This window comes from Microtus ochrogaster, unplaced genomic scaffold (genome assembly GCF_000317375.1).
Source record: "Microtus ochrogaster isolate Prairie Vole_2 unplaced genomic scaffold, MicOch1.0 UNK4, whole genome shotgun sequence".
NCBI classification, from domain to species: Eukaryota; Metazoa; Chordata; class Mammalia; order Rodentia; family Cricetidae; genus Microtus; species Microtus ochrogaster.
Window position 1 is genome coordinate 12,049,672 of NW_004949102.1, and position 26,707 is coordinate 12,076,378.

The 26,707-nt window shown below is 47.8% G+C and overlaps 1 protein-coding gene and 1 pseudogene across 1 annotated transcript in view; both read right to left on the minus strand.

Annotated features, from left to right (window-relative positions):
• Fam180a (family with sequence similarity 180 member A) overlaps positions 1 to 8,208 on the minus strand; it is a 14,657-nt gene extending 6,449 nt beyond the window's left edge. Inside the window, exon 1 of the mRNA XM_005365824.3 lies at positions 7,924 to 8,208. Within this exon, the coding sequence (XP_005365881.1) occupies positions 7,924 to 7,999 (76 nt within the window). The 5' untranslated portion in view covers positions 8,000 to 8,208. The remainder of the gene's footprint in view (positions 1 to 7,923) is intronic.
• Positions 8,209 to 9,233: 1,025 nt separating this feature from the next.
• Positions 9,234 to 10,305, minus strand: LOC102002325 (annotated as a pseudogene).
• Between the last annotated feature and the right edge of the window lie 16,402 nt (positions 10,306 to 26,707).

A 26,707-nucleotide genomic window follows, 5' to 3' on the forward strand; every position in this document is an offset into this window, starting at 1 on the left:
TGTATACCACATGCATTCAGCATCCAAGGAAGCAAGCAGAGGGCTTTGGATTTCCTGGAGCTGGAATTACAGGCAGATGTGGGAGGCACAGTGTGAGTGCTGGCGATCAAACCCAGGTTTTAGGATAGAATAATCAACGTTCTTCATTACTGAACCATTGTTTTTTTAGCCCCAGAACCTCTTTATTACTGAAAAATTTAAAATATCTACCTTTAAATGCCTTGTGAGTTCTATAGGCAGTGTGCCAGTCTCATAAAAATACCCACCATCCTGCAGATGGAGGGAGAAGGCAGCAATGTGGTAGGCTGAGGGTCTCTCTTTCCTGCCATCATGGGCTTCCTAAGGGCTCCTCAAGGGCTCCCCAGGGAAGTTACTGTAGTTTTAGGCCTGGGCATTCTTCACTTACTCCCTTTCCTGAGGACATGTCTTTTATCATGCTTGCTTTATTTATAGAACCCCTAACTCTCAGAGTCAAGGAGAACAAACTTACTCATTCAAAACTGAGCGTAACGATGGTCACTGTCATTCCTAACAGCTGCTATTCTCGTACCTATAATGACACTTGTGGTGAGTGTCAGAAGTAGCCTCGGCCCTCCAGATGTGGATGGAGGTTGTGTGGGAAGAGTGCACAAATATCTTGCTTTTCCTTTTCATGTGTGTGGTGTTTGCATGGGTGTCTGTGCACTTGTACATGTGTGTATGCATGTGGAGGGCTGAAGCAGAGTTCAGGAATCTTCCTCTATCTCTCCTCCACCTTGTTCTTTGAGGCAGGGTTTCACAGTCAAACCCAGTGCTCACTAATACAGCTATTCAGCTGGAGCACAGGTATTTTAAATATCCTTCCTTTACTTCTCCCATTTCCCACACTGGCCTATCTGTTGGCATTGTTGCACCCCATATTTCTATAGCTGACTTGATCCTGTGCATTGGAGACCTGTATGACCCTAGGCTGCTGGAGTGAAGCTTCCTATAGGTTGACATCTCAGTAGCTCTCCAACTGCTTCAATGTGACTCTTTAGGTAAGACCTGGAGATGCTGGAGTAGCCAGTGAGAAACAGTTCTGTCCCCCTATGCAATGTTAAACATGGAGGTGGAAATTTAACAAGTGCCCGTCCCTAGATGCTCTTGTCCATAATTGTGAAGACTGAATCCTGCCAAAAATACCCATTTCCAAAACAAGTGCTGGTTGGGGTTGAGAGAAACATATACAAAACTTGAAGTGAGTCTTGTTTTCACATCGCTGGGTGACAGCCCTGTTTCTCCAGGAATCCTCTCCTGTGCACCCCATGGCATGAATCCACCTCTGAGGCTTTTTTTGTCCATTCTGCATACTTAGTGCCTTGCTGTCTCCCCACTTGGAATGTGCTCTCTGGGTTGCCAGTTCCTGGGATAGGGAGCAAGTTTTCTGCTCCCTCAGCTCTGTATACTGTAAGGCTCAGAAGGGAGGCTCAATAGGACTGACTTAAAAGAACAGCCGAATGCTAAATAAAGCAGCAGCCCCGACTTATGGATGCTACTGTACATTTAGCCCCTTGTTCACTGTGAACCATTCCTGAACTGTGTAGCAGAGTGTACTTGGCAAGGAGGTAGTCCTGGACCACTATCAGGTTTGGCTCCTCCCACTAGAGGGAAGGGAGAAGGGGGAGAGAAAATGGAGACAGCAGAGAGTGTTAGAGAGAGTGCCCCACATTCCCTGGACCGCTGGGTCTCAGACAAGAAGGTTGCTGGAAGCTTTGCTCAGACTCATACACCTTGTGCACATTTTGTGGGGTGTAAACCTGGCCTATTTGCTTGCTTACTTTTCTCCCTAGTGTTGCACAACCAGAACCCAATCACTAAGCATCTCTCCGGAGTGTGAATATCCTCATGAGGGTCTCTCCCCGTGCCCATCTCAAGGACCCCTGGGACTCACTGGTCTGCTTACTTAAAAGACTGCAGGTTGGCCTTGGGGATGAGGGCAGAGATTGTCCCCTTCTTTACAGGCAAATGAGTGTCTATGACATATTGGACCTGCCAGCGCAGAATAAAGGATTCACCTGCTCTGATCATGCCGGGTGGATCAAGCTGCTTTAGAAACGGGATCCAGAACTACGTGATCCATCTGTTGCAGCAAGTCCTGTCCTTGCCTTCTGTTGAGAGACATGGTCAGACCTCAAATAGAAGCTACTAAATCAAGGCACTCGTGTATTAGCAAGAACCCTAGAGTATCCACTGTGTGCCCATCAGCAGGCTGCGTCTTTCCTGCGTCTACAGAGAAGTCTCATTTTAGAGATGGCGATGCTCAGAGGTCAGGCACCACCAAATTTGCTTGAGATAGACCCGAGGGTATGTTACCTATCCTGCAGGTTGACTTAGACCCGAGGGTATGTTACCTATCCTGCAGGTTGAGATAGACCCGAGGGTATGTTACCTATCCTGCAGGTTGACTTAGACCCGAGGGTATGTTACCTATCCTGCAGGTTGACTTAGACCCGAGAGTATGTTACCTATCCTGCAGGTTGACTTAGACCCGAGGGTATGTTACCTATCCTGCAGGCTCCACAGCCCGACCTCACAGGGACAGGTACACAATGCTCATTTGCCCCAAGCCCCATTGTTCTTCAGTTCTCACTAATCATGGGAGAGATGTGTCTGGCATAAAACGTGTCCTTAAATGGATCGCACACGTGTGGAAGTCAGAAGACAATTTATGGGAGTGAATTCTCTCCTTCCATCATGTGGGGCCCAGGGATGGAACTCAGGTCATGAGTCTTGGTGGCAAGCACCTTCACCCACGGAGCCATTATTCAGCTCCTGCCACCTTTCCAGGTCTGCACATCTGCCTCTTTTTGGAGGGGGACATTACTCTTTTAAGTAGCTGTATTTTAAAATCTCAGTCACCCCTTCTCTTAGACCCTGATGCTGTCCAGCAGACCCTGGGTTTCCTGTCTCCTCCCATGCTCACACTTTCTTAGACAACTTCTTCCTACCCTTAGCTCCTCTCACATGCCAGTCACCCGATTCTTGTACACACACACACACACACACACACGCACACGCACACGCACACGCACACGCACACGCACACACATGCACACACACCACCTTCTACAGCCTGGTGAGCCACATTCTTCATGTGTGCATGCAGCCTCTGTGAAGACAGATCCAGCGATTCAGTTTCTCCTTTCTGCTGGGTCTTATAGGGCTCCATAAACACATGGCTGTGCCTTCCATGTGTTTCTACCTCCTCCTGGCCCCAGGTGCCTCTTCTTCTCCCCAGCCTACTAGCAAAGCAAAGTGCTGGTCCCAGTCCTGTGTTTTCACCCATCTCCTGGCCACACTGACTGCTGGACTGATGTTCAGCTTTTAGGTTTCTAGGCAGACTCTCCTTCCCCTGGAACTTCCTTTGGGGATTTAAGCGCTCTTTTTCCTTACCTTTGGCTTGGGGCTAATATCTCCCATTTACTCTGCATCCCCCGCCCCACGTGGCTCTGGCCACAAACAAACTCACTGTTTCTAAGCACTTCTGCCACGGTTTTGTCTCAAGGCTTTTGTATATCTGTTTCTCCTGCCTGAAATACCTGCCCCCAAGCTCCACCGAGGTTGCAAGACTCCCACTTTTCCCCCTCAGGCTGTTTGTGGTTTTCTTTCAAAGGGGCCTTCTGTGACGCTCACATTTAGGATGATAAGCCTTTGCACACTAGCCTCTGTCCTTACTTTATTGACGTCCATCAAATCACAGTTATCTTTTTTAATTCATGTGCTTGTCCCCCCCACGAATGTCAGCTCCATGAGGGAATGGAACCTGTCTGTGTTGTTCATTACTGTATTCCTAGTACCTAGCCTTGGCCCATTACTGTTTGTTGACTGGATAAATGATACCATATAGAGACACACTGCGCACTCTGCTACTGAGCTTGGCTCTTTTCAGAGTGCTCTACAAAACCTCTCTGCAAGAGAGTGATTCTCTCATCGTTTGCAGTTTCGGGTCTGGTCTTAGCTAAGAAGAAGAGTTGACTTTGGTCTGCACACTCCTTCCCCTTATCTCTTCCGAGTCCCAGCTCCAGCTCAGAAGGAGCTGACTGCATTTATCTGTGGTAAGGCAGTTGCTATCTCTCCATGCTTTGTCCTGTGCAGACTTTGGGGCATAGAGTGCAGCCAGAAGGCGCCTGAGGAGGAAGCTGGCTCATGGTGGGGTCTGACCTCTGACTTGTCATAATCCTGGTTCAAAAGTCTTTTCTGCCTTCCTGCTCCCATTCCTGTGTGTGCAGTGCTCCCTTGGGGTCCACTCAATTATATATTTGCACCAAAGAACTTGCTGGAAAGGCTGCAGGCTGCAATCCACACTGAGTCTAAGCACAGCCCCACTGTGAATGAATCCTTGAAGCAGCTCTGGGTGTGGAAGGGAAATGTTCTTGCTCATGAAAGATCTCCTGCCAGATTCTGATGTCGTTCGCTTTTTGGCTCCTGGACCAACCTTTTGGAAAATTGGTGCTGTTCAAAGAAAGCCACAGTCATAGCCTCTGTGCCAGGTTCCTGTGGGACAGCATTGGAGGGGAGCTGTCTTGACTAGAAAGCTCCGCAACAGGGGGATGGAATGATGGCAAGTGAACAGGGTTGTGAGAGTGATCTCAGATAGTCATGAAATCACACCCTCTCAGCCTCTAGCAGAGTGATTCGGGGCTTGTCCCTCCTTGCCCAGACCTTCTGCTTCCCTTACCTGCAAACGTTTACCTGCAGGGAGTGGTAGGCGATCGACGCTGCAGTGATCAGGATCAGCTCCTGCCACTCATTGCCCTTACCTAACCGGGCATCCAAGAGCAAGGACACACCCACCTGAAAGTGAGATTCCACTAACCCTCGGGGCTGTCTTCCTTACCAAACTGCTTCATAAATAAATACTTTAGGAGGTGGCGTGATGGCTCAGCAGTTAAAGCACTGACATCAGGCATGAAAACCTGAGTCCAGTCCCTAGGACACACAAGGTGGAAGGAGAGAACTGACTCCTACAAGTTGTTCTCTGACCTCCACAAGTGCACAGTGGTACACATGTACATGGATGGATCTTTCTGTCTGTCTGTCTGTCTGTCTGTCTGTCTGTCTATCTGTCTGTCCATCTATATACACACACAATAAATGTAAGATATATATATATATATACACACACAAATACATGTAAGAAAATAGAAATAATTTATATGTACTTAAAAATAACATAGCAATGGTAATTGGTTATTACGTATTGATTTTACAGCTTTTTAAAGACAGGGAAGTCCTCTCCCTTCAAGTATTGCTTTGACAAGATGCTAGAATGTGGAGTGTGTGTGTGTGTGTAGGTCAGTGTCCTCAAGTTGGCCCTGCTAACCACAGTAACCATAGGTGAGTCACTGCTTCACCACGCTGGTAGGGAGGGAACGGGCCGTCCTGGATCTCGCTGTGGGATCTCCGATGCTGAGGGAATCCTAGAGAGCATTTCTTATGAAGAGGGTAGGAGAAGGGGAAGAAGGCACCCTGGTAGTGGGCAAACTTCTTGTGGGTTTCTTTGCATAGAGAGAGTGGGGTGTCTGGAGGGGTGTGGTGGTGTGGGGGCAAGGATGGAGGTAGACAGTCTAATAAGGAGGGCTTCCCTCAAACTCTTTTTAAGGAATGCCTTGATAGCCGGGTGGCAGTTCTCAGATGGAGTAAGATGGCTTAAAAGGGACAGTGGCTGTAGACACCATGATTTGTTAGTGTGTGTGTGTGTGTGTGTGTGTGTGTGTGTGTGTGTGTGAGAGAGAGAGAGAGAGAGAGAGAGAGAGAGAGAACAGCCTTGAGAATGCCACCCCCAGGAACACTTCTTTGAGTCAGTGTGTCTCATTGACCTGGAACTCACCAGTTGGCTTGGGCTGGTGGATGGTGAACCCTGGGTTCCTTCTGCCTCGATCTCTGCAGTACTAGGATTGCAAGCACAGGTGGCCACACCCATCTTTTCTACTCGGAGTCTGGGGTAACTCAGGTTCTCATGCTTGCATGAGAAGCACTCTTCTTAACTGAGCTCACTTAAAAGTGACAAGGACTATGTCCTTTTGTAATTAGAAAAAAATATTCAAGACAGGAAAACTAAAAGCCAACTACGTGGAAGAGTTTTGATGAAACTTGGAAGGACTCCACACCATTTGTTGCTTCTGAACACAGTCTTGAGCCATAAATTTAGCCCTTCAAATCATTGTCCCATAATGGCCTTTTGGTCATTTTTGTTGGCCTTAATCCTTTATAGACAGAGCCTGAGGCCCTGCTGGGAAAGCCTTCGCCAAAGAGCCTCAGATGTTACCAGCAAACCTCTGTTGAGAGCCTCAACTTTTTTATTAACGAATAATGTTTTTTAAGTGCTATAGCCACTGACACTTAGTGCTTCATCTTTTTCGAAGCATATCTTTGAATACGTCCCTCAAATCAACCCCGTGAAGGCAAGCTTTGTGGTTGTTACGATGCTACCTGCTAACAGCATCCAGGGAAGTTAGGGGCCTGCAGGAGATCCTGCAGCCGGCTTGTTAGAGGCAGAGCTGAAATCTCCGAGTCCTTGCAGGAGTGCTCCCGAAGCAGCCGACGTCTTTATGAGCCTTGTTACACGTCCTGGCTTCCGGACAGTCTATGTCTTCAGAAGAGTAGATGCTTTTGTCTCCTTTGAATAGGCAAGTTGACTTGTGCTCCTGGTGTGACAAGAGTAAGTGACAGAATCCAGTTCTAAGATCTCTCTGCTTTCCATCCCCAAGTGTGACTGTGCACACCATGAGCAGGCAGGTGTGTGTGTGTGTGTGTGTGTGTGTGAGAAAAGTCTGTGTTATTTACATCTCAGCAATACTCACTCCCTGGCTCTATTCAGAGGCCTGGCCAGTCCCTAATAATCAGGGTTAAGCACAAGGAGGATAAAATAAAAGGTAAGTGCCTTGGCTCCCTCTCTTCCATTGCAGATGCTGCAGCACCGGCCTCTCTTTGTTTCCCTGACATTGTATTGGAGAAGGAGGGGCACATCCCTGTCACCATGCCAATCCTCATCCCACTTGGGGTCTCTGTGAAGAGCTTCTGGGTTGATCTGAGGGAACACGGTTTTCCCAGATCTTCCGGGGTACGTGAACTCAGCTGACTGCAGGCGGTGGAAAGATTTCCCTTCAGACTGGCACGGGGTGGGTAGCACTCCCAGCTTGTCATTTCCCGATAGCAATAAACGAGCTGGCTTGATATGCTCCCAGTGCCTGCCAAGCACAGCCAGACCCAGGGCGAAGAGTAAAGATGCCCTTCTGCTTCCAAGAAGTGGCATCCGGAGAGAGAAGATGTCAGCACGAGAAGAAAACTTCTGCACCAATCCTGTTCTTTCCATGGTGACGGGATGAAGGTGGCAGGAGCCAAACACCCCGAGAAGGTGCTCACAAAGCCTCTTTTGTTCTTACCTGCCACCCAGCAGCTTGACCTGGCTGCAAAAATGCATCCACGGCAGCCTGGAGACCTCATTCCTGGCCAGTGTGACCAGGAACACTCTGCGTTAGTCCCTCAGGTAGAAGCCTCCTCCATCTCAAGGCCACTGTTCCATCACACAGGCAGCTGAACTTGCCTCTGTGTTCTGCTCCCAGGAATCCAAGAAGTCCTAGCAGGGACCTGGGGAGGACCTGTCTCCATTCTCTGAAGCAATCAAGCGTTCTTTTTGGCTCAGCAGCAGGGGCCACCCCATGGTTCACAACCTCCACCAGGGTCCCGAATCGGCTGCTTTGATATTTTTCCACTGTCTTTTTCCCTGTCACCTTTACCACGAAGGAGCCTGCCAATATGCATAGAGCACTGGCAAAGAGAGTTTACAAAGTGGTAACAGGGCTTCTGATTCCTCCCTCCCCCTACCTCCACTCCATAGCCACAATCCTATTCAAGAGAGATGAATGAGCATCAGAGAAAGCAAGAATAAACACCACTCACCCCTGCTCCACCTGCGGGACTCAGTAGCCTGGGTGCCGGAGAACAGCAGAAGCAGCATCAAGGCCTTCCAGGGCATCTTCCAGAAGGCAGAAAAATTGACCCTCTAATCCCGTGGGACCCCGGGAGCTACAGGGGGCCCCTGAGTTCTTCTTTGTGGAATGACAGAGTTCTCACTGGCCTTTCTTGTCTAGAAGGACAGCAAGGGCCTCTCCCTGGCTCCACAGGGTGGAGGCGGATGCTATCTCCTGGGTGGGACAGAAGTTGGTACCTCTCCTAACCTAAGTCTCTCTGGGATTGGGGGACCGGGCTTCCACACAGAGGCTCTGTTTTTGAGCACATCTGGAGTGACTCACAGGGCATGTGATCTCTTTGGCAGTGGGCTGGATAAATATAATTTCTGTACTTGAGTTCCATGTGTTGGATGCGCCCACTGGAATTTTTCTTTAACAAACAGACCCGCAGAACTTGTTAGAGAGCCCGGGGAAAAAGTTGGCTGTTCACCCCTCCACCCCGGCACCGCCCCCCACCGCCCCGCCACCCCTGTCCACACATACTACTTCAGAGCCAGGACTGAGGGCTGGAAGAGGAGCTGGGAGATTGCCTGCCAGACAGTGGGGCTGGTGAAGCTCAGAGTTGCCTGTGCGACAGCACAGTCCCTGTAGTACTGAGGTGGAGTGTCTCTGCTACGCTTCCCTGGAGATAGACCTGTGGATCTTGGGGTCCAGCACCTCTCCTAGGTCCTGGGTAGGTGGGGAGTGGGCAGGATGTGAGTGAGGGGCATAAATGGACAGTTGGCATGGAAAACAAGTATTGCCTTGTGAAGTGACACAGATGATTACACGGGAGGCTGAGGGAGAGCTCCCATTCACATCCATGATGCTTGCAGTAGGTGCTTTCCATTGCTATAGTACAATGCCTGAGGCTCGATGATTTGTAAAGAAAAGAGGTCAATTTAGCTTCTTCTTTTTTTTTTTTAGGGTAAAGAATTCAGGCCACACATTTATTGTGTTTTATAAAAAGGAAAGACAAAGAATAAAATACAGCTATTATGAAAGATGAACCATTATACACATATCTCTGCACTGACAGTGGTATTGGAGGATTAGCCACAGACTCTGGCTGCCTCTGAGTTCACTTTACAGTGGGGGGTGGATGACCTTGAACTTCTGATTCTCTTGCTGCTAACCTCCCAGGTCCTGGAATTACAGGAATGAACTACCAAACCGACTTTCTTTCCACGTGTTAGAGACAGGACTCAGGGCTTCGCACATCTTAGGCAAGCCCTCTCCCAACTGAGCGACATCCCCAGTCCTCTCCAATTTCATTCACAGTTTATGACACAACAGTAAGACACAAAAAACAAAACAAAACCCAACAATATTTTTGAACAATCCTTCATGTTTTAGCCCCTACATGGGAAGTAGTAGGTGAGTATCTGTAGGAATACAATTTGTTGTCTGCTCCTCCACTCAGAAGTAGCCCTGTGTCTGTCCAGTCCACACTTAGAACTTTGTCTTCATGAGCAGCTAGATCATAGAGAGGAGCCTTACAACTTCTTGTGTCCCACAGCTTGACAATGTTATCTAGAGAGCCTGAAATCAGCTGCTGTTCGTGGGTAGGAGACCACTTCACTGATGTTACCCAACCTGTATGTGAGGTGAGGGACAGGGCCACCAAAGAACCATCTTTAGTTCACGGATCCCACAGTCTAATATGCCTATCTGTGCTTCCAGAGGCCAAATGTTTACAGAGGGGAGAATAGAAAATACAATGAAACACTTTATTTCCTGTCAAAGTTGACTTAAGGCCACCAGACTCAACATCCCACACTCTAATTGTGTGATCCCAAGATGCACTGCAGATTTCTTCAGTATTGGACCAAAGCACCGAGGCAACTGAGGGTCACCAAGGGAGTCCTTGTTAGCCCCAATTGCTCTGGTTTCTGCTTTTTTTCTTGGCTAATTTGTCGATTCTTCTATTTCATCTTCTTCATCTGTAGGAACAGTAGACCCGATCTTTAGCATCTTATCCCAGGAGCCACTGCAAAATTTAGTTCCTGAGCTGTTGACCGCTATGGAGTCCACACTCCCAGCATGACCTCTGCAGCACTGCAGGGCTTTCACTTTCTTCTCCACATTTTCATTCCCAGAAGAGAACCGTCTGATCCATCGAGGCCCTCAGTAGCAAGCAGGACACACTGTCTTTTTTCACCCAAGCCACATCTTTCACAACATCTGTATGTCCCGCAATTGTCATTATTGACTTTCCTTCCATGGACCAGATCCGAGAGGTCTTATAAGAACCAGACAAGATCCATTCTTCTGTCCCTTCAATCGAGCTTATTCTTTTGAAGAGCCAAGAGCCTGACACCAGCTTCTGCATAGCTCTGGTTAGGATCTGATGGCAGAAGACAACCCAACGGGGAATGTTAGTATGGAAGGGATTTCCTGGTGATCCAGGAATCCAGAGAGTTTCAAAGGTCAGACTTTGTCTATTTGCAAAACCTTTCAAGGTAACTAATTAGGGTCCCCAGAGAGCTACATTAATCATTTCCAATGATGTAGTTACTTTGCACCAAGTGCCCTCCCTCCCCCGCATCTTGAAGGTTCTACTACTTTTTTTTTTTTCTCGAGACAGGGTTTCTCTGTGGTTTTGGAGCTTGTCCTGGAACTAGCTCTTGTAGACCAGGCTGGTCTCGAACTCACAGAGATCTGCCTGCAGTTTTACTACTTTTTAACACCGGGGACCAAGCGTACAATATGACCCTGAGGCCACTGAACCTCTTTGTGCTGTGCCCAGTTCAGGGACCAAGCCATTTAATTTCTCTCAAAATGGGGAGCGTTTTCCCATGATCACTTAAAAAATATTGGGGATTTGGCTCAGTGGATAAAGCGCTTGCTGTGTCAGCAGGAGGACCTGAGTTTGATCCCCCGTCCTCATGAAGTAAATAGGTGCAGATGAACATGTCTGCAGCCTCAGAGCTGGGGAGACAGAGAGAAGAGATCCCCGGGGCTCACTCACCAGCCAGACTACCCGGATTGGTGAGCTCCAGGTTTGGTGTCTCAGCGATTAAGGTGGAGAGTAGCTGAGGAAGATACCCGACATGGGTCTCACACGCATGCACATGCGCATGCTCACTTGCCCCTCCCCAAACATGTAAAGGCACATGAAAGTACTGCTGTAGACATGCCTTAACCATGTCCTTAATTAGGTACCGCTTCCCCACCTCCTCTGTCCCCCAGAGGAGAACACTAAAGCTTGACAAACTTTGAAGGATCTTCTACCTTTGGGGTTTTCTAGCCTGTGGAGATAGTGACCAGGCTACCAGAGAGGACACCATGACGTCTCCCTTACTTCCTTCAGAGCTCCCTGCTTTATGGTGAAAGACACTGATGTCACTAATATGAATAATGACTCTCGGTGTTTAGTGTGTTTGGGGTTCCGTGCTAGACCCTTTCCCTGTGCTAACAGGTCAATGCTTACAACAGACGATGGGGGCAGCACTCCTCGCAGACACACTAGACCCAGAAGCAATTACAAATTCTATCAGCCTCCTTAAAGACAGAGAAACAGGTGTAATAAATCTAATTCTACTTATTTAATTTACTATACAGTATTAACAGTAATACACACACACGCGCGCGCGCACACACATATACGCCCCCCCCCCCACAGTACAAAAATCTCTGAAATGTCTTATACGTGTCTCACATCACATCCTTCAATTTCAGTTAACCAAACTGAAGTCCTCTGTAGTGGGAGGTGGCTGGTGACCACCGGTCAGGTAGTGCAGAGCTGGAAGCCAGACTAGGCTCTCAGGTCAGGCTGTTTGCTCTTGTGACTCTGCCCGTCACCATGAGATCTTAGGGTAGTCCCTGTCTGCCTTTGCCTCCATATCCCACTCTGTGGAAGAGGGAGACTAAGAGTTTCCTTTCCAGGGATTGCTACTAGGGATCTAGGAATGAATGTGTGTAAGCCCTGAGACCAATACCTGCTACAGACTAAGTGTTCCATGCATAGGTACTATGTACACTTGAAGACACAGGCTCAGAGGGGTCAAGGAATCTGCCTAAGGTCACCTGTTAGGGGAGCTGGGGTTTCAGCCTGAGCCTGTAAGATTCTGCTTGCAAAATGAATCCCTTAGCCTGCCTCACAGACTTCTGTTTTGAGAACCCTTAAGTGGAGGGTTGGTCCACTTAACAACCAGTTCTCAGGGAGTGGGTAGAAGCCCTAAGTGGCTTGCCAATTTCTTTGGTGAAAATACTCCCACCAAAGCTGATCTGAAGTTACCAAATGGTTTACAAAGCAGCAAGCAAGGTTCTGAAATGCTAGCAGTGGGCTCTTGGTGTCCTTTAAGAGCTGGCCCAACATATGATCGCATCTCAAGAAGTTAGTCCTCCTGATTCTGATACTTGCCGGCTTCTGGTACCTGTTTTCTCATAGAGTTTAGTTTGTAAACATGCAAGATGTTGTCCAAAGGACCCCATGGGAACAGAGCTCCCTGGATGTTTTCCGATTGGCTCTGAAGCTGGGCAACCTTCGGTTTTGCTATTCTCCTGCTGTCCCTCTCTGGGCTCTTGTCTTTCAACTTCCACCTCTTGCCTCCAAATATCCTGACCCATCTGGCAGCCCAAAGGCAAGAGAGCTTGGTGACGTGGTCTACAGAAGTCAGCCACCTGGACACAGAGCGGCATAGCCAAGGGAAGGGTTGATGGACAAGATGAATGGACCCATTCAGTCTGTAGGGGAAGTGCTGAATGAACGAGCAGATGAATGTAAGGAAGCAGCCACACGCTTCGAACAGTGAGAATGCCTGTACTAGCTTCCAACTACTGGCTTGGAACCCGGAGTCTGAGTCTGCCGAATCCTCCCTTTTTGTCTATGCAGCCAGCACCTCTGGATTCTATTTGAAACCCATCAGTAACTGGCCTGAACGCAGAGACACAGCTGAAGTCACCAAGTACCAACCTCCAATGCAGACGAGTCATCCAGCCTCCAGGACCGCCATCGTCCTTGACTCACTTACATACAGGCATGTGCCAGGCCATGCTGGAATGTCGTCCCATCACGCCCATGTGGGTAGAGTATTCTCTGCCATGTGCACAAGGCCTTCAGACAATTCAGCTCCCGTGTCTATGTGAGAGACTGCAACACCTCGCTGTTGTTGGAAGTTCTGCTTGCCAGAGCAGCATGTCACGAGAGTAAGGGTTAGTCCCACCAATGCCTGGGCTGGATGAGCACTTTGGATCAGGTCTGCCAACTTTGTGGGGCTCACACGAAGCACTCTGGGATCCGTTTTTTATGTTCCAAACTGTGAAGAAGAGCCTCTCGGTTCCATAGAAATGTCAAGTTCCTCGTCTCCAAAGAATTGTGGCTTAGAAAGCAAGAAATGTGATTTAGAAAACAAACAAACACCCTCCCCCCCCCCCAAAAAAAACCCCTTTCTAGTCATGGCCCAGTTTGGCAAGATCAGCAGATATTAAATGTGAAACTTTCATTGTGCTAATTCTCTGAGGTGTTGGGGGTGTTTGTTGTAGCAGCTAGCCTACCCTGACTCTGTCTCTTTGTCTCTGTCTCTGTCTCTGTCTCTGTCTCTCTCTCTCTCTCTCTCTCTCTCTCTCTCTGTGTGTTAGAGGTCAGAGAGGTGGAAAGTGGGGATGCGTATGATACCAGAAGGATTATTTTAGAATGGCAAGTTCCCAGGAGAAAATATCTTGGTTGCTCATTGGCTGCCTTTCTTAGACAGAAGAAGACACATGCAAACTTTATGGAGAGTGGTTAGTGTCTCTCTTATCTTCCCCCCTGAACTCTGGCCCGGAAGAATCAACATGAACATTTGCTGTTCCTTACAGTAAGTGGACAGGCAGCCTCGGTCAGACCCAGTGGGTAGCAGTCTGGAAACAGAGAGCCTAAGGAGGAGCTGGAGTCTCTGCTCCCAGTTATGTAAGGAATTTCCCGCTTTGAATCGCCGTGCCAATAACCACAGCTCAGCAGCGTGTCTTCTGGCCACCGTCCGTGAATTTCCAAAAACACCTCAGAAGCAATTTCACATTTGTCTTTTAACAGTCAAATTCAGCCCAGGACCAATTCATTTCCCAATCTGATTTTGAGTAAGAAAGTTACAATTGGTTTATTTTCATCCACAATCAAAATGGAAGCAGCTCTTTCTTTTCTCGCCTCTGAATTTGGGAAGTCTGGTAAGGATTTGTTCCTGAAAGAACAAGAGGTGGGTGGAGGGTGGGAGGGTTAGACAAACACCCTGGTGTTTAGAGCCCGGGTAGGGCTGACACCGGCTGGCTGATGATACAACCGTGGCTTTCATGTGTTGAGGGCGAGTCCAGCCTAGAGAAAGGAGAGTTACAGACCAGAACAATGTCTGCCTGTTGTTGCCCCGGGAACCCTGAGCTCAGGCCTTCCACCTGCCCCTTGATGTCCCAGGAACCATTTCCTCCCTGACCTTAGCAAAGCCAAGAGGGGTGGGATGTTACCTTGACCCAACATGACACTAGGGGAAACTGAGGCACTGGGTCAGCTGAGGTCCCCAGAAGACTCCAGGCACATGTGGGGTTATGTTGAGGAAACAGCAGTTTCTAAAGAGGGTACAGGGACCTGAGTGGTTTGAGCGGAAGCTCTTTAGCTGCCATGTCTCATTGTTCTCCATCCTCTTCTGCCGAGCCCACAAAGGACAGCTATGAGCAGGGAGCAGGGACTAGCTGCTTCAGGGGAAAGCGGGAGGGTGGAGGAGAGAGCGACCAAAAGGGAGCCCAGGGGGTATGGGATGGAATTGCTGCCTCTACATCCTGCACATGGTACTTTGGTTGTAGTCTGAGGACCTCAGTAGGCATGTTGGTTACTTTTCTTACCACTGTAACCAAATTCTTGACAAGAAGCAACTTAAAGAAGGAAGGGCATGGTTTGGGTTATTGTGGCCGGGAAAGCATGGTGGCTGGGATGGCAGTTCACATGCATCTTCAGTCAAGAGGCACAGAGATGGATGATGGTTTCACCTGTCTGTCGTGTTCCTTTGTAGATTTATTTATTTTACATGTTTGAGTGTTAACCTGTGTGAAATTGTGTGTGTGAGCGCGCGCGCACACACACACGCACACACACACACACACACACACACACACACACACACACACACTCATGCAGACTCTGTTAGAGCCTGGTATCCAAGAGGGCCATCAAATCCCTTGGAACTGGAGTTACAGATAGTTGTGAACCAGAATGTGGGTGCTGGGAGCAAAACCTGGACCATCTGAAAGAACAGCAGGTATTCTCAACAACTGAGCCACCTTTTCAACCCCTCTTCTTTGTTTTTATTCAATAGGGAACTCTAGTCCACGGAAAGGTTTCATTCACAGTTAGGATGAATCTTCCTATCTCAGTGAATCTAATTTAGATAATCTGTCACAGACATGCCCAGGGGCTTGTCTCCTTGGTAATTCTAGATCCTGCTGAGTTGACAATCACTGTAGACAGAAGTTTCTGTCCCTCCTGGTCCCAAAGAAACAGACAGAGGCCTGTTATTAACTATAAATGTTTTGGCCTATTACCTCAGGCTTATTATTAACTATCTCTTTCAACTTAGATTAACCTGTAATTCTCATCTAGTTTAGTCATGTGGCTTGGTACCTTTCCTCAGTAAGGCATTCTCATCCTGTTTCCTCTGTGTCTTGCTGGTGACTGACTCTCAGCCATTTCTCTTCCTAGAATTCTCTTAGTCTGGTACCCTGCCTATATTTCCTGCCTGGCTACTGGCCAATTGGAGTTTTATTAAACCAATATGAGTGACAAATCTTTACAGTGTACAAAAGCATTATCCCACAGCAAATCAGAGATCACCTCTGTAGCATTTGGTGGGTGCCTGTATAAGATATTATGTTCCATGAATGTAGTAATTCTGACTTTGAGAGATTCTGTACTTATGGCTTAGTAGACCTTCATAGACTAAATCTTCAACAAAATGTTTTTTTTTTTAAAAAATATGTGTGTATTATTTAAATGATTGTTCACTGTTTCCTTCTCATGTCCCGGGATGCCTCCCTCTGTGATGAAGTAAGGTTGTATGTTGCACTCCGGTTCAGCAGGCAGAGAAGAGACTATAAAAATAAGTATCAGGATAAAAATGAGGTAGGATGCAGTGTAGGACCCAGGAAGCTTTGGAGGGAGGCCAGGTCCATGGTTCCACGGTGGGCTGTGCTCTCCCCACACATCCCCAGGAAAGATTGCTGCTGGTTTCCATGGAGGCAAGAGAGTAACTCAACCCGTTTTCTGCTATTGCCACATAGCAATACCTGAAGTTAGGCAACTTACGACGAAAAGAAATGTACTCTGTTCCAGGATTCTGGGAGGTTAAGAGCATGGTACCAGCATTAGCCTGGTTCTGATAAGAGCTTCAGAAACAGAAGGGCAAGGAGCCATGTGGGGGAAGACAGAGGGGATGGAGAAAGGGAGGAAAGAGGGGGTCTCAGGCTCGCTTTATAGCAACCCATTCTCGTAGTAACCGTCCAGTCTTGAGAGACTAACCCCTCTCCAGGCGAAAAGTGTTAATTCTTCCAGGGAACCCAATCCTCTCCCAGATGCCCCTCAATGTTGCTCTGTGCCTGTCTCTGTGATGGAGTGAAGCCAGTTTGAGTTTTGATGGGAAAAACTATATTTAAACCAAAAGAAGTCTTTTTTTTTTTTTTTTTTTTTAAAAAAAAAACACCTCTTGGTTGAGAGCAGATGGAACGGGGGAGAAGATCATTCTTTTCTTTCTTTCTTTCTTTCTTTCTTTCTTTCTTTCTTTCTTTCTTTCTTTCTTTCTGTTGGGGAATAAGTCATCTGAAGAAGTGAAGACGGGTTGGTGTGTCTCTTATTCTTGAGTGAACCCCCTGGTCTTAGTTGGTGAGTTTTCAGGGGCATAGGTCCTATCCCTATGTAGATTAACTTTCCTCCGCGCTGGGCTCAGAACAAAAGCATCTGTGCCAAGCAGGCACAGAACAGCAGCAGCCACCAGGCAGGAAAGAGGTGACTGTAGGGTTTCACGCTGAAAAGATCTTCTAGGAGGTTCTAACATGGCTTCCTGACTCACGTATTTTTTTAAGACCTTCGGAGGATGACTTGATTAGCTGTTGTTTGGAGAGGAATTAAAGCTGGGTTAACATCACCATCAACAATTGAGTCCCTGCCCAACTCTTATCTTTAGAGTAAATAACCATAAAATCCCAAACCTAAAAACAACCCCAATGTCCTCACTAAGGGGATGGATAAATGTAACAGAGTACATTCATACAATGCAATATCACCCCACAGTAAAAGAAGCCAAATGTCACCACAACACAGAAAGTATATTAGACCCAAGAATATGAGATTGATGATGTGAGGAACAGATAAAGCTAAGCTATAAAGATAGAAATAAAAATATATTTATCAAAAGAGGGTTGACTCTTGAGTAGAACAGGATGAGGGGATTTTCTAGGGTAGTGATGACTTGTATGTTGGTCTTTATGCACACCACACAAGTGTACTCGCATGTGAAAGTCACTGAACTGCACACACTTAGCTCTGCTGCACAGGTGCTGACGGAGCAGCAGTTAAGAGTGCTTGCTATACTTCCGGATGGTCTGAGTTTGGTTTTTAACATCCTCTAAGTCCAGCTCCAGGTGAACCAATTTCCTCTTCTGGCCTTCTGTGGGCACTGTAGCCATGTACACACACACACACACACACACACACACACACACACACACACACACACACACCCCAAACAGCAAGTAGAAGATGTGTGTCTAGCTGCCTTGGAAACATATTGTCTGTGGCTTCCATGAAGCAAATCTGACAGCCACATGGATGGAGCCCCCCCTAGTCTAGCAGTTGAAGTAACTTGGGCTTGGGTGTGTTACTGAATGTGTCTGGGATTTTTTTCCTCTGTTAAAAAGGAATAGAAAGGGCTTATTTTTCATTGCTTGCGGACTGTTTACCTCAAATGACTCTGCGGTGTCAGTGGAGAGGACACAAAGGCGTTCATTCCAGTCGCAGGCCTGGATCCTCTTCTGCTGGGACAGTGAGTCTACTGACACTGGAACCAGGGTATCTGCCAGAGCCACCCTGCCCTTGTTGCCTCTCCCCGCCTCTCTGGTGACAGCTAGCCCTGCCGGAACACTGAAGCAGTCTTATATTCTGGAGCTTCTGGGCTCTCTTCTCCCAGCCCTTGGTTCCTTTGTGTCTCCTTCTTGCTCTTATCTTCCAGCCTGCCAGCCCTATCAAAGTCTTCCTGTTAGGTGGACAAGATCAGAAAGCATCACAGGAGAAAGGGAACAGGGATGAGTTTCTGAGTGTCTGATTCACACACCCCCACAGTCTGAAATATGTGGCTAAGTGTCCAGTTTACTCCGTCTTCAAGGACACATGACAAGAGGTCCCCTTTGAGGCTGCCCACAGACACCCATGGTCCGCTGCCCCACACCATTGGGCTGGCCCCTCCCGCCCCATCACTGCCCCAGATTCCTCAAACGGAATGAAGTGTCATCTGTGGTTGGATCTAATCACTGAGACAGCATCTGGGTAAATTTCCACTCTGTTTCTTTCCCTCAAACCTTTTATTCAGACCCCGGAGGCAAGTTAAATGGCTCTTGGGTATTGATGGGGAAGCTTCAGTTGGGGTAGAACAGTTCTAAGCAGGGTGTTTGAGGGTGTTTGGGCTTCCTCCTTGATTTATGCCCATAGCAGCACAGGAAGTTAGCTTATCTCCCTGACCTGAAGCGGAGCAGAGTCATTGGCCCCACTGTTTTCCTGTTGGGAGTAGAGTTCAGTGGACATGCAAACATGGACCCAATAAACCACAGACTCTCAGACCGGAAGAGATTTAGAACTTAGAGATCTGGATTCTGTCCTATAGATGAAGCTAAAGCTATGGAAGTAAAGCAACTGATTGAAGGGCGAAAGCCAGGCAATGATGGAGGTGGGAAAAGAACAGAAATGATTGAGGGAACCCAGAGCATGCAGCTGGCCAGATCAAACTGACCATATCACCATGTATCTATCTCACGAGATTCTCTGCTTGGCACGGCTGACTTTGAACTGGACGATCCCTCACCACGGGGGCGGGGCTGGCTGTTCTAAGCACTGGGGGAGTGGGTGGGAGGGTTTTAATTGTGTCCCTGGCCTCTAGATACTAGCAAAAACCCTTACCCAATCTACGACAAACAAAGATGTCTCTAGATATGACCAATGTCCTCTGGGAGCAAAGTCAAGCCTGGTTGAAATATGATGTTCATTTAGCTTAACGTTTCAATGTGCTCTATGTCTGTTTCATGTTTCGGTCTGTAATGCTTTGAATGGAAAGATGGTTCTTTATTGAGTTTTTTATTTCTTATCTTACATAGTATTTGTCATGTGAGAAACGCAATGAATGGCTTTAAACAGACGAATGAATGGGCAGACTGAGCCTCTGAGGATAACTTTGCATTTGCTGGCTATCTAGTATGCTATTAAGCGTCAGGTGGCATCCGTTGGCAGGAGGGAGCGGGAGAATGACCTAATGACCTTCTCCCGGAAGGCAGCTGGGGGGGTCCCAATCCTCTGCTTTGCCAAGCATCACAGTCACAGCACAGGCCTCCCCTCAGCCGCCCTCTGCACACTACAGGCTTCATTATGCTTTCTTTTCATTCTCGGGAAACAACGGGATATACAGAGGAGCCTCTTCTCACTGGGGGATCCAACCAACATTCAGAAACATGGAACCCTGAAGATCAAGCACCCAAGTGCAGTTATAAGACACCGTGTGAGCCATGGGAGAATATTTGTCACAGAGTCATGGAGTTCGGGCACTCAAAAACGTCATAAGTAAAATATAAAAGGAAAGTTTGATCCTTTGTAAAGGTGATGAGAACGGGTGGTGGTGGTGCACGCCTTTAATCCCAGCACTGGGGAGGCAGAGGCAGGCGGATCTCTGTGAGTTCGAGGCCAGCCTGGTCTACAGAGTAAAAGCGTTGAGAGAACTGATTCTGAAGAGTTATCCTTTATTGTGATGCGCTTACACCTGGATATGCACAAATAACAACGAAATGAATTCTACCAAACACGAAGGTGCAGCAAAGGCACCACATAAGTCCTCCATGTGTTAGAAGCTTTGTGCTTGCTTTTCAGTCTCCAATTGAAGTGTCAATTTCAGGGAAAAAATATGCTGCTTACTGTGCTGGCTAACGTTAGGTCAACTTGACAAAAGCTATACTCATCTGAGTAAAGGGAACTTCAGTTGAGTAAATGCCTGTATGAAATTGAGCTATAAGCAGCCGGGCGGTGGTGGTGCATGCCTTTAATCCCAGCACTTGGGAGATAGAGGCAGGTAGGTGGATATCTGTGAGTTTAGAACCAGCCTAGTCTATAAGAGCTAGTTCTAGAACAGGCCCCAAAATTACAGAGAAATCCGATCTTGAAAAAGAAAACAAATAATAATTAAAAAACCCAAACAAACAAAAAATTGAGCTGTAGGCAAGATTTGTAGGGCATTTTCTTAATCAGTGATTAATTTGAAAGGGCCCAGCCTTGTAGGTGGAGCTCCAGCCTTGTAGGTGGAGCTGGGCTTGTGGTCCTGAGTTCTATAAGAAAGTAGGCTGAGTAAGCCATGAGGAGCAAGCCAGTAAGTAGCATCCCTCTGCATCAGATCCTGCCTCCAAGCTCCTGTCCTTCAATGATGAACAGTGATGTGGAAGCATAAGCCCAATAAACCCTTTCCTCCTCGAATTGCTTTGCTCATGGTGTCCATGACAGCAATGACAACCCTGACTAAGACACTTAGCGGGTTTGGGGTCCAGCTCTGGTGAGGATGTCCTGCTAGGACCACTCTTCTGGCTGGGGAGAGGTGAACAATGTGGGAGGTGTGGGAGGAATTTGTGGGATTGTGAGGAAGTTGTAGTGTGTGCCTGGTGACCCTAGGGAGAGAAGCCGGGGCAGGGGTCTGTGCCCTGGGACCTGAGTAGGTCCACAGACTCTTAGCCCCAAGTCTCCTGGGAGAGTCAGCAAGCAGAGGGTTAGCGCAGGAGGCTTTGGGAATTCTTACAGCATTCAGACGGAGCCCAGGGAGGTAGGCGTTTTCCACCTCCTCCTCTGAATGCAGGGGAAGCTTCCCTCTTAGGCTCCCACTGAGGAGGAAATGGCCTCTGTTCAGTCTGAGAGCACCAAGCACATTTATTTGTTTCCCGAGTGTTTAGGGTCATTCTAGGTGAGCAGGCCTGAAGCAGTTGATGTGAGTCCAGGTGAGGGGTTATCTGTTCCTTATCACTTAGCTCAACACAGTCCTGTGCATATCTGGTTGCTCCTCCTCCCCCCAAATCTTCTTCCATACCCAAGGAATTCTGCTGTGCTTCGCGAGGCCAGTAGGAGGCTGCGCCACAGCCGGAGATGGATGAATGAGAGGTATGGCTGATGAGTTGTCAGATTTAGCACTTGAAAATAGAGGACACTCCAATTGGAATCTGAGATGAACAGTGGCTCACTTTAAAGCTATCTAACCATGCACTATTTAAGATATACTAAAAGTCATTTACTGCCCATTTGAAACTCAAATTGAACCAAATGTCCTGTATTTTGTCTGGCAATTCTTAACGATTCTCAGCAGCAGCAGAGACGCCTGCGAGCTCGACCGTAGAGAATTTGAGGGTGTGGTACTACTCTTATTCCAAATAAAGATGGCTGCCAAGGTCCTCTCTCATCTGCTTGGGGTCTTTAGGAGGACAGATGATGCTAATGTCTTTGGGAAGGAAGGAGAAAGAAGGTTTTCCAGGTCATGTCTGCAGCGAGCTTCTCTCTCTGGTTTCCTTTTGTGTTGCTTCGCCGAGAGGAACAACACACTCTGTGGACAGAGGGAGCTGGTAGATAAAGGCAGCTCACACCGCGGCTTGTGTCCTGGGGAGATAATGGCCCTGAACCTGCTCAAATAAATGCTCTGCTTTGTTCTTGAATAATAATCGGCGGGCAGCTTTGTTCTGTCTTCCCAGCAGCTGGAGGGGGAGATTTTTATTTCAGAGGAAAAATAAATGACCCCAGGCTGACCATAAGGGACAGGGGAGAAGGGGAGTTTACCACTGGCTCCCTCAGGCACTGGTAGGACATTCTTGGTGCAAAGTACCTCCCTGCCACCTGCCCTGATGCCCAAGACTCTACCCTTAAGTCTTATGGTTAATGACCTTTTCCTTAAAAGGGCAAACATCCCTGAACAACACAATATATTATCATGTCCTTTGGTCCCCTGGCCTTAAACATTGGAGGAAAGCTACGGATGTCACCCAACACATTTGTAGAAGACAATGGCATGTCACAACGGTGAAAACCTGTACATTCCTGCAGTGTTTCCTTAGGGTGTTTCTGACCCACATCTGCCTGGGAGAAGGGTTTTGAGACTGTTGAGTTCTCGGGGAAGCTTCAGAGGCACTGAATGATGGACGGGGGCTCACTTAGCTTGAATGCAAAGGAAGCCCAGAAATAAGAGGATGTGGGTGGCTTAGGAGAACAGGGCAAATGGGGAGAGCAGTTGGAGCAAGCCGTGTAATTTTCCATTAGGGATGAATCAGGCTGCCTCTCTGCGCCTAGGAGGCTTGGAGGCTCAAGAGTTTTCCTCTATCCAACCTTGGCCAGCTGATTGACTGTTTCTAACTCAAGGCAGAACAGAATTTGGAGTGCAATGGAACCTCACAGTTCTCTCCTTGGATGGATAGATAGAGCCTGGTGTTGCTGTAGCTGTGAGGGTCAGAGTCCAGGCCACAGATGCTTTAACGAGCTAATTAAATAATAAGCCACAATAAGCCAATTAAAGGGGCAAGTAGAGAAAGGACATTTATTTAATGTGGACATATGGGGAAGAGAAACAAATACAGTGGCCCAGCAACGCTTCAGTTCCCAAGTCCATCTTCAGGTTTAAGTTAGACAGAGGTTTGCACAGCTATGCGGTCCTGGCCAACCTGTCTGTGGTCCTGCCCAGTGTTGATCCATCACTGTTTCAGGGTCTAGTGACCATCTCTCCTGCAAGGTGTTCTGACAAGTTGTCAGACCCTGTGAAATGTCTTTCAGGGAAACAAATTCCCCCTCTGGCTAACTCTGGGCTTCAGCCTCTTTCTTCTCTCTGAATGAGACTCATGGGGGGAATTCCGATTTCTTTGAGTCTGTTTCTTTTTTAATAATCCTATAGCTAAAGGGAAGGACTCAGTGTCTCTTGGGAACATCTTCATTCCTTTCAGGGCAGTTGCACTGGTAAATGAAGATTAGGGATTTGGGAGTCATAACCTGTACCCCACCTCTAGCTTATAGAAATGCTGACAGGAATGTGTCCTACAGGTTTTAAAAGGGCAAAGGATGTGTAGCTGTCACTAGATGTGACACATGTGCCCGGCGATGATGGGAACTTGGGAGTCAGGAGCGCAGGGGACAGTAAGGATGGCTTTGTCTGGTGGAATGGTATAGTACAAGACCAATTATTTCCCCACTGTAAGGGAGGAAAGCAAGTCCTGGCTTGCACCTCTCCTAACAGGCTATAGACGGGGATACTTATTTCAGATGCTGAGCCATGTTGTTGTGTAGTAAGTCTCACTTGCTGATGTGCTGACGGCTGTGGATGGAAAGAGCCACTTTCACCAAGGGGCATCCCATTTGGGACTCTGCCTCTGTTGACCCCAAGAGAGGGATTTCTAAGGCAGAGCCCTAAATGTGAAACTGCCAATCAAAGGACATGTGACGTGAACGGGTCCATACGGACAGATGGAGAAGGGCCTCCCCTGCTTCTTTTAGCTCTCCAGAACTGCAGATACTGTCGTCTGCCCATGCGGTCCAGTGGTGTGAACTTCTGGGGTATGATACATCACTAACTGAGCCCTTGAGCGTGGGCTGGAGACCAATAAAGCAAAGTCTGCTTTTGTCTGAACAGATGCAGGCTGTGTTACTTGGCTCTAGTTCTGGTCCTCCCAGAAACTCTCCTTTGCTACCAAATGTTTTCCTCCCTTTTCTGGAATCTTATTTATTTATTTATTTTAAAATTTGCTTTTAAAAAGATCTTTAACTCTAAAATAATTTATTAAAGTAAATTATCCAGATGACTCAAGTCAAATGTTCATTGATTTGGGTAGTGCATGCACTATATGGGGGGTGATGCAAAAGGACACACACACACACAGAGACACATGAACACATGCACAGACACACACTCACACACACGTGTACATACGCGCGCGCACACACACACACAGACACACACACGGACACACACACACACAAGTAGAACTTATGGATAAGCACTGAGTACATGAGGGGTTTACACACATTACTGTGCTTGATTCTCAGAATGGCCTATAGGGAGGTTGTTACCTCCATCGCCAGTGAGGAAATCAAGGCTCTGGGAGGCCAAGGAATGTTCCCTTCCCAGTAGATGTTTTCTGTCTGTTTTCTTTCTTTTTTTTTTTTTTTGAAATAAGGTCTCGTGTAGCTCAGGCTGGCCTCAAACTCACTAAGATCCATCCTTTGTTGCCTCCCAAATGCTTGGATTAAAGGCATATACCACCATGCCCGGCTCCCATCCAGTTAGGGAGTTAGGGCTACAAATTGAACCCAGAACTGTTTCATCCCAAATTGTGTGCTTTCAACCACAGTCCAGTTATTTAGTGCTTTACGTTGTTTCTTCCTGTGTTGTAATTCTAACTAACCGACAAGAAAATCTATCCCCATTGCCCTTGAAATATGTGTATTAATAACTTGACTCCTTGCTATGACAGAATACCCAGAGAAAGAAAGTTAAGGATGGAAGGCTCTATTTTGCTCACACTTGAAAAGGTGCAGTCCATCATGGTGGCAGGAGGACGACGTGTCTGGTCACATTGCATCAGCAGTTAGGAAACACAGGGATAAATGTTAGTGCTCATTCTGGCACCCAAGCCCGTGCAGCAATGCCATCCGCTGAAGGTGGATCTTCCCATCTTATTCAGCGCACTCGAGAAACTCCTTCACAGATACTGCAAGAGGTTTGTCTCCTAGGCGATTCTGGACCCTGACAAGTTGATAATATTAACTATCGCGTCGTCTGTCCTCCCTTCTGTGAATCTGCCCTGTGTCACACAGGGAGGCTCTGCCATGCTGAAAGGGGGAAGTAGTTCCAAGTTTAGGTCTTTCTCAGGCTGTTTTGGAAGCTCCTCAGCAGCCTGGACCTCCCCTTTCTCAATAACTGAGGGTACTGTAGATGCCCCTTATCTTAGTTAGGGTTTTAATTGCTGTGAAGAGACACTATGACCACAACAAAAGCATTTAATTGGGGCTGGCTCACAGATCAGAGGTTTAGTTCATCATCATCATGGTGGGAAGTACGCCAGCCTGCAGGCAGACATGGTGCTGGAGAGGCAGCCGAGAGTTCTACACCCAGATCCACAGGTAGCAGGAAGAGAGAGACACTGAGCCTGACTTGAGCATTTGAAACCCCAAAGCCCACCCCTACTGAAACACTTCCTCCAACAAGGCCACACCTGCTCCAACAAGGTCACACCTCCTAATGCCACTACCTAAGTATTCAAATATGAGTCTATGGGGGCCATTTTTATTCAAACCACCATACCCCTGAACTCCTTAAGGAGGCAGAGAGTTTCAAATGTCAGGAACAGAATGCCCTGCTACCAGGGGACATTCCTGAAACTGACAGTGGCTCTGCTTCACCAACCTGGCACTGTTCCTCAGCCTCAACTCCCTGGGACACCTAGGGGCAGATATGGTCTTCATCTCTCTTCCTCCATCTTTGAAATGGGCATAATGATGCCATGCCAAGAAAGTATATCTTGCCAATAGTTGTTATGATCTTTTGGTTTTTATCAACTTGATGCAAACTAGAGTTACTAGGGAAGAGAGAATCTCAACTGAAGAATTAGCCTCTGTCAGACTGGCCCCTGGGCACGTCTGTCAGCAACTGATGCAGGTGAACCCAGCCCACTTTTGGTGGTGCCATCCTTGGGCAAGTGGGCCTGGGATCCGAGAGACAGGTAGCCGAGTAAGCCAGGGAAAGCAAGCCAGCGAGCTATGCTCCTCTGTGGCTTGTTTCGGGTGTAGGCCTTGAGTTCTTGTGTTGGCTTCCCTCTTGGATAGAGAGTAGTAAGCTGCAAGCCAAATTAACCATTTCCTCCCCCAGTTGCTTTTGGTCAGTGTTCTGTCATGGCAATAGAAGCAACTGGAACAATCGGCCTCAGGATCAATCTAGTGTCTCTTCCTTGTGAGTCTCCTTGCAGAAGTGCTGTGACCGCAGGCATTCAATCACTCTCTAGCCAGTACCCAAGTCACGTTTCCTGAAAGTCTTCTCTGGGGAACCGAGCTGGGTAGGGTGGCTTTGCTCTGTGTGTTCTTTTCCTAGAAGACAAGTGTGATTAGTGCATCTATTACCGTTTCTCTGGCTAGTTTTGTCCTAGACTAGACACTCTCTGAGGCCGGGGCGTGGCGTGGTGAGGGAGGGCTTTAGTGTCTGCACCTACTAGGCATTTGAATCATTAAACTGAATGGCAGAAAAACTCAGCATGCAGGGCTGATGAGCTTGCTGCGTAAGCAGGAGGACTTGCGTTTGGATTTCCAGCACTCACGGTAAAAGCCAGGAGCAGCAGGACACAGCTGTAACTAGTGTAGATGAAGGCAGAAACAGGAAGATCCCTGGAGCTCGCTGACGAGGCCGGTCCCACTGAATTGGTGAGTTCCAGGTTCAATGAGGATCGTATCTCAAAAAGGAAGGTGGAGAGCAGAGGAGGAGGGCAATCTCTGGCCTCCACATATGTGCATACACATCACA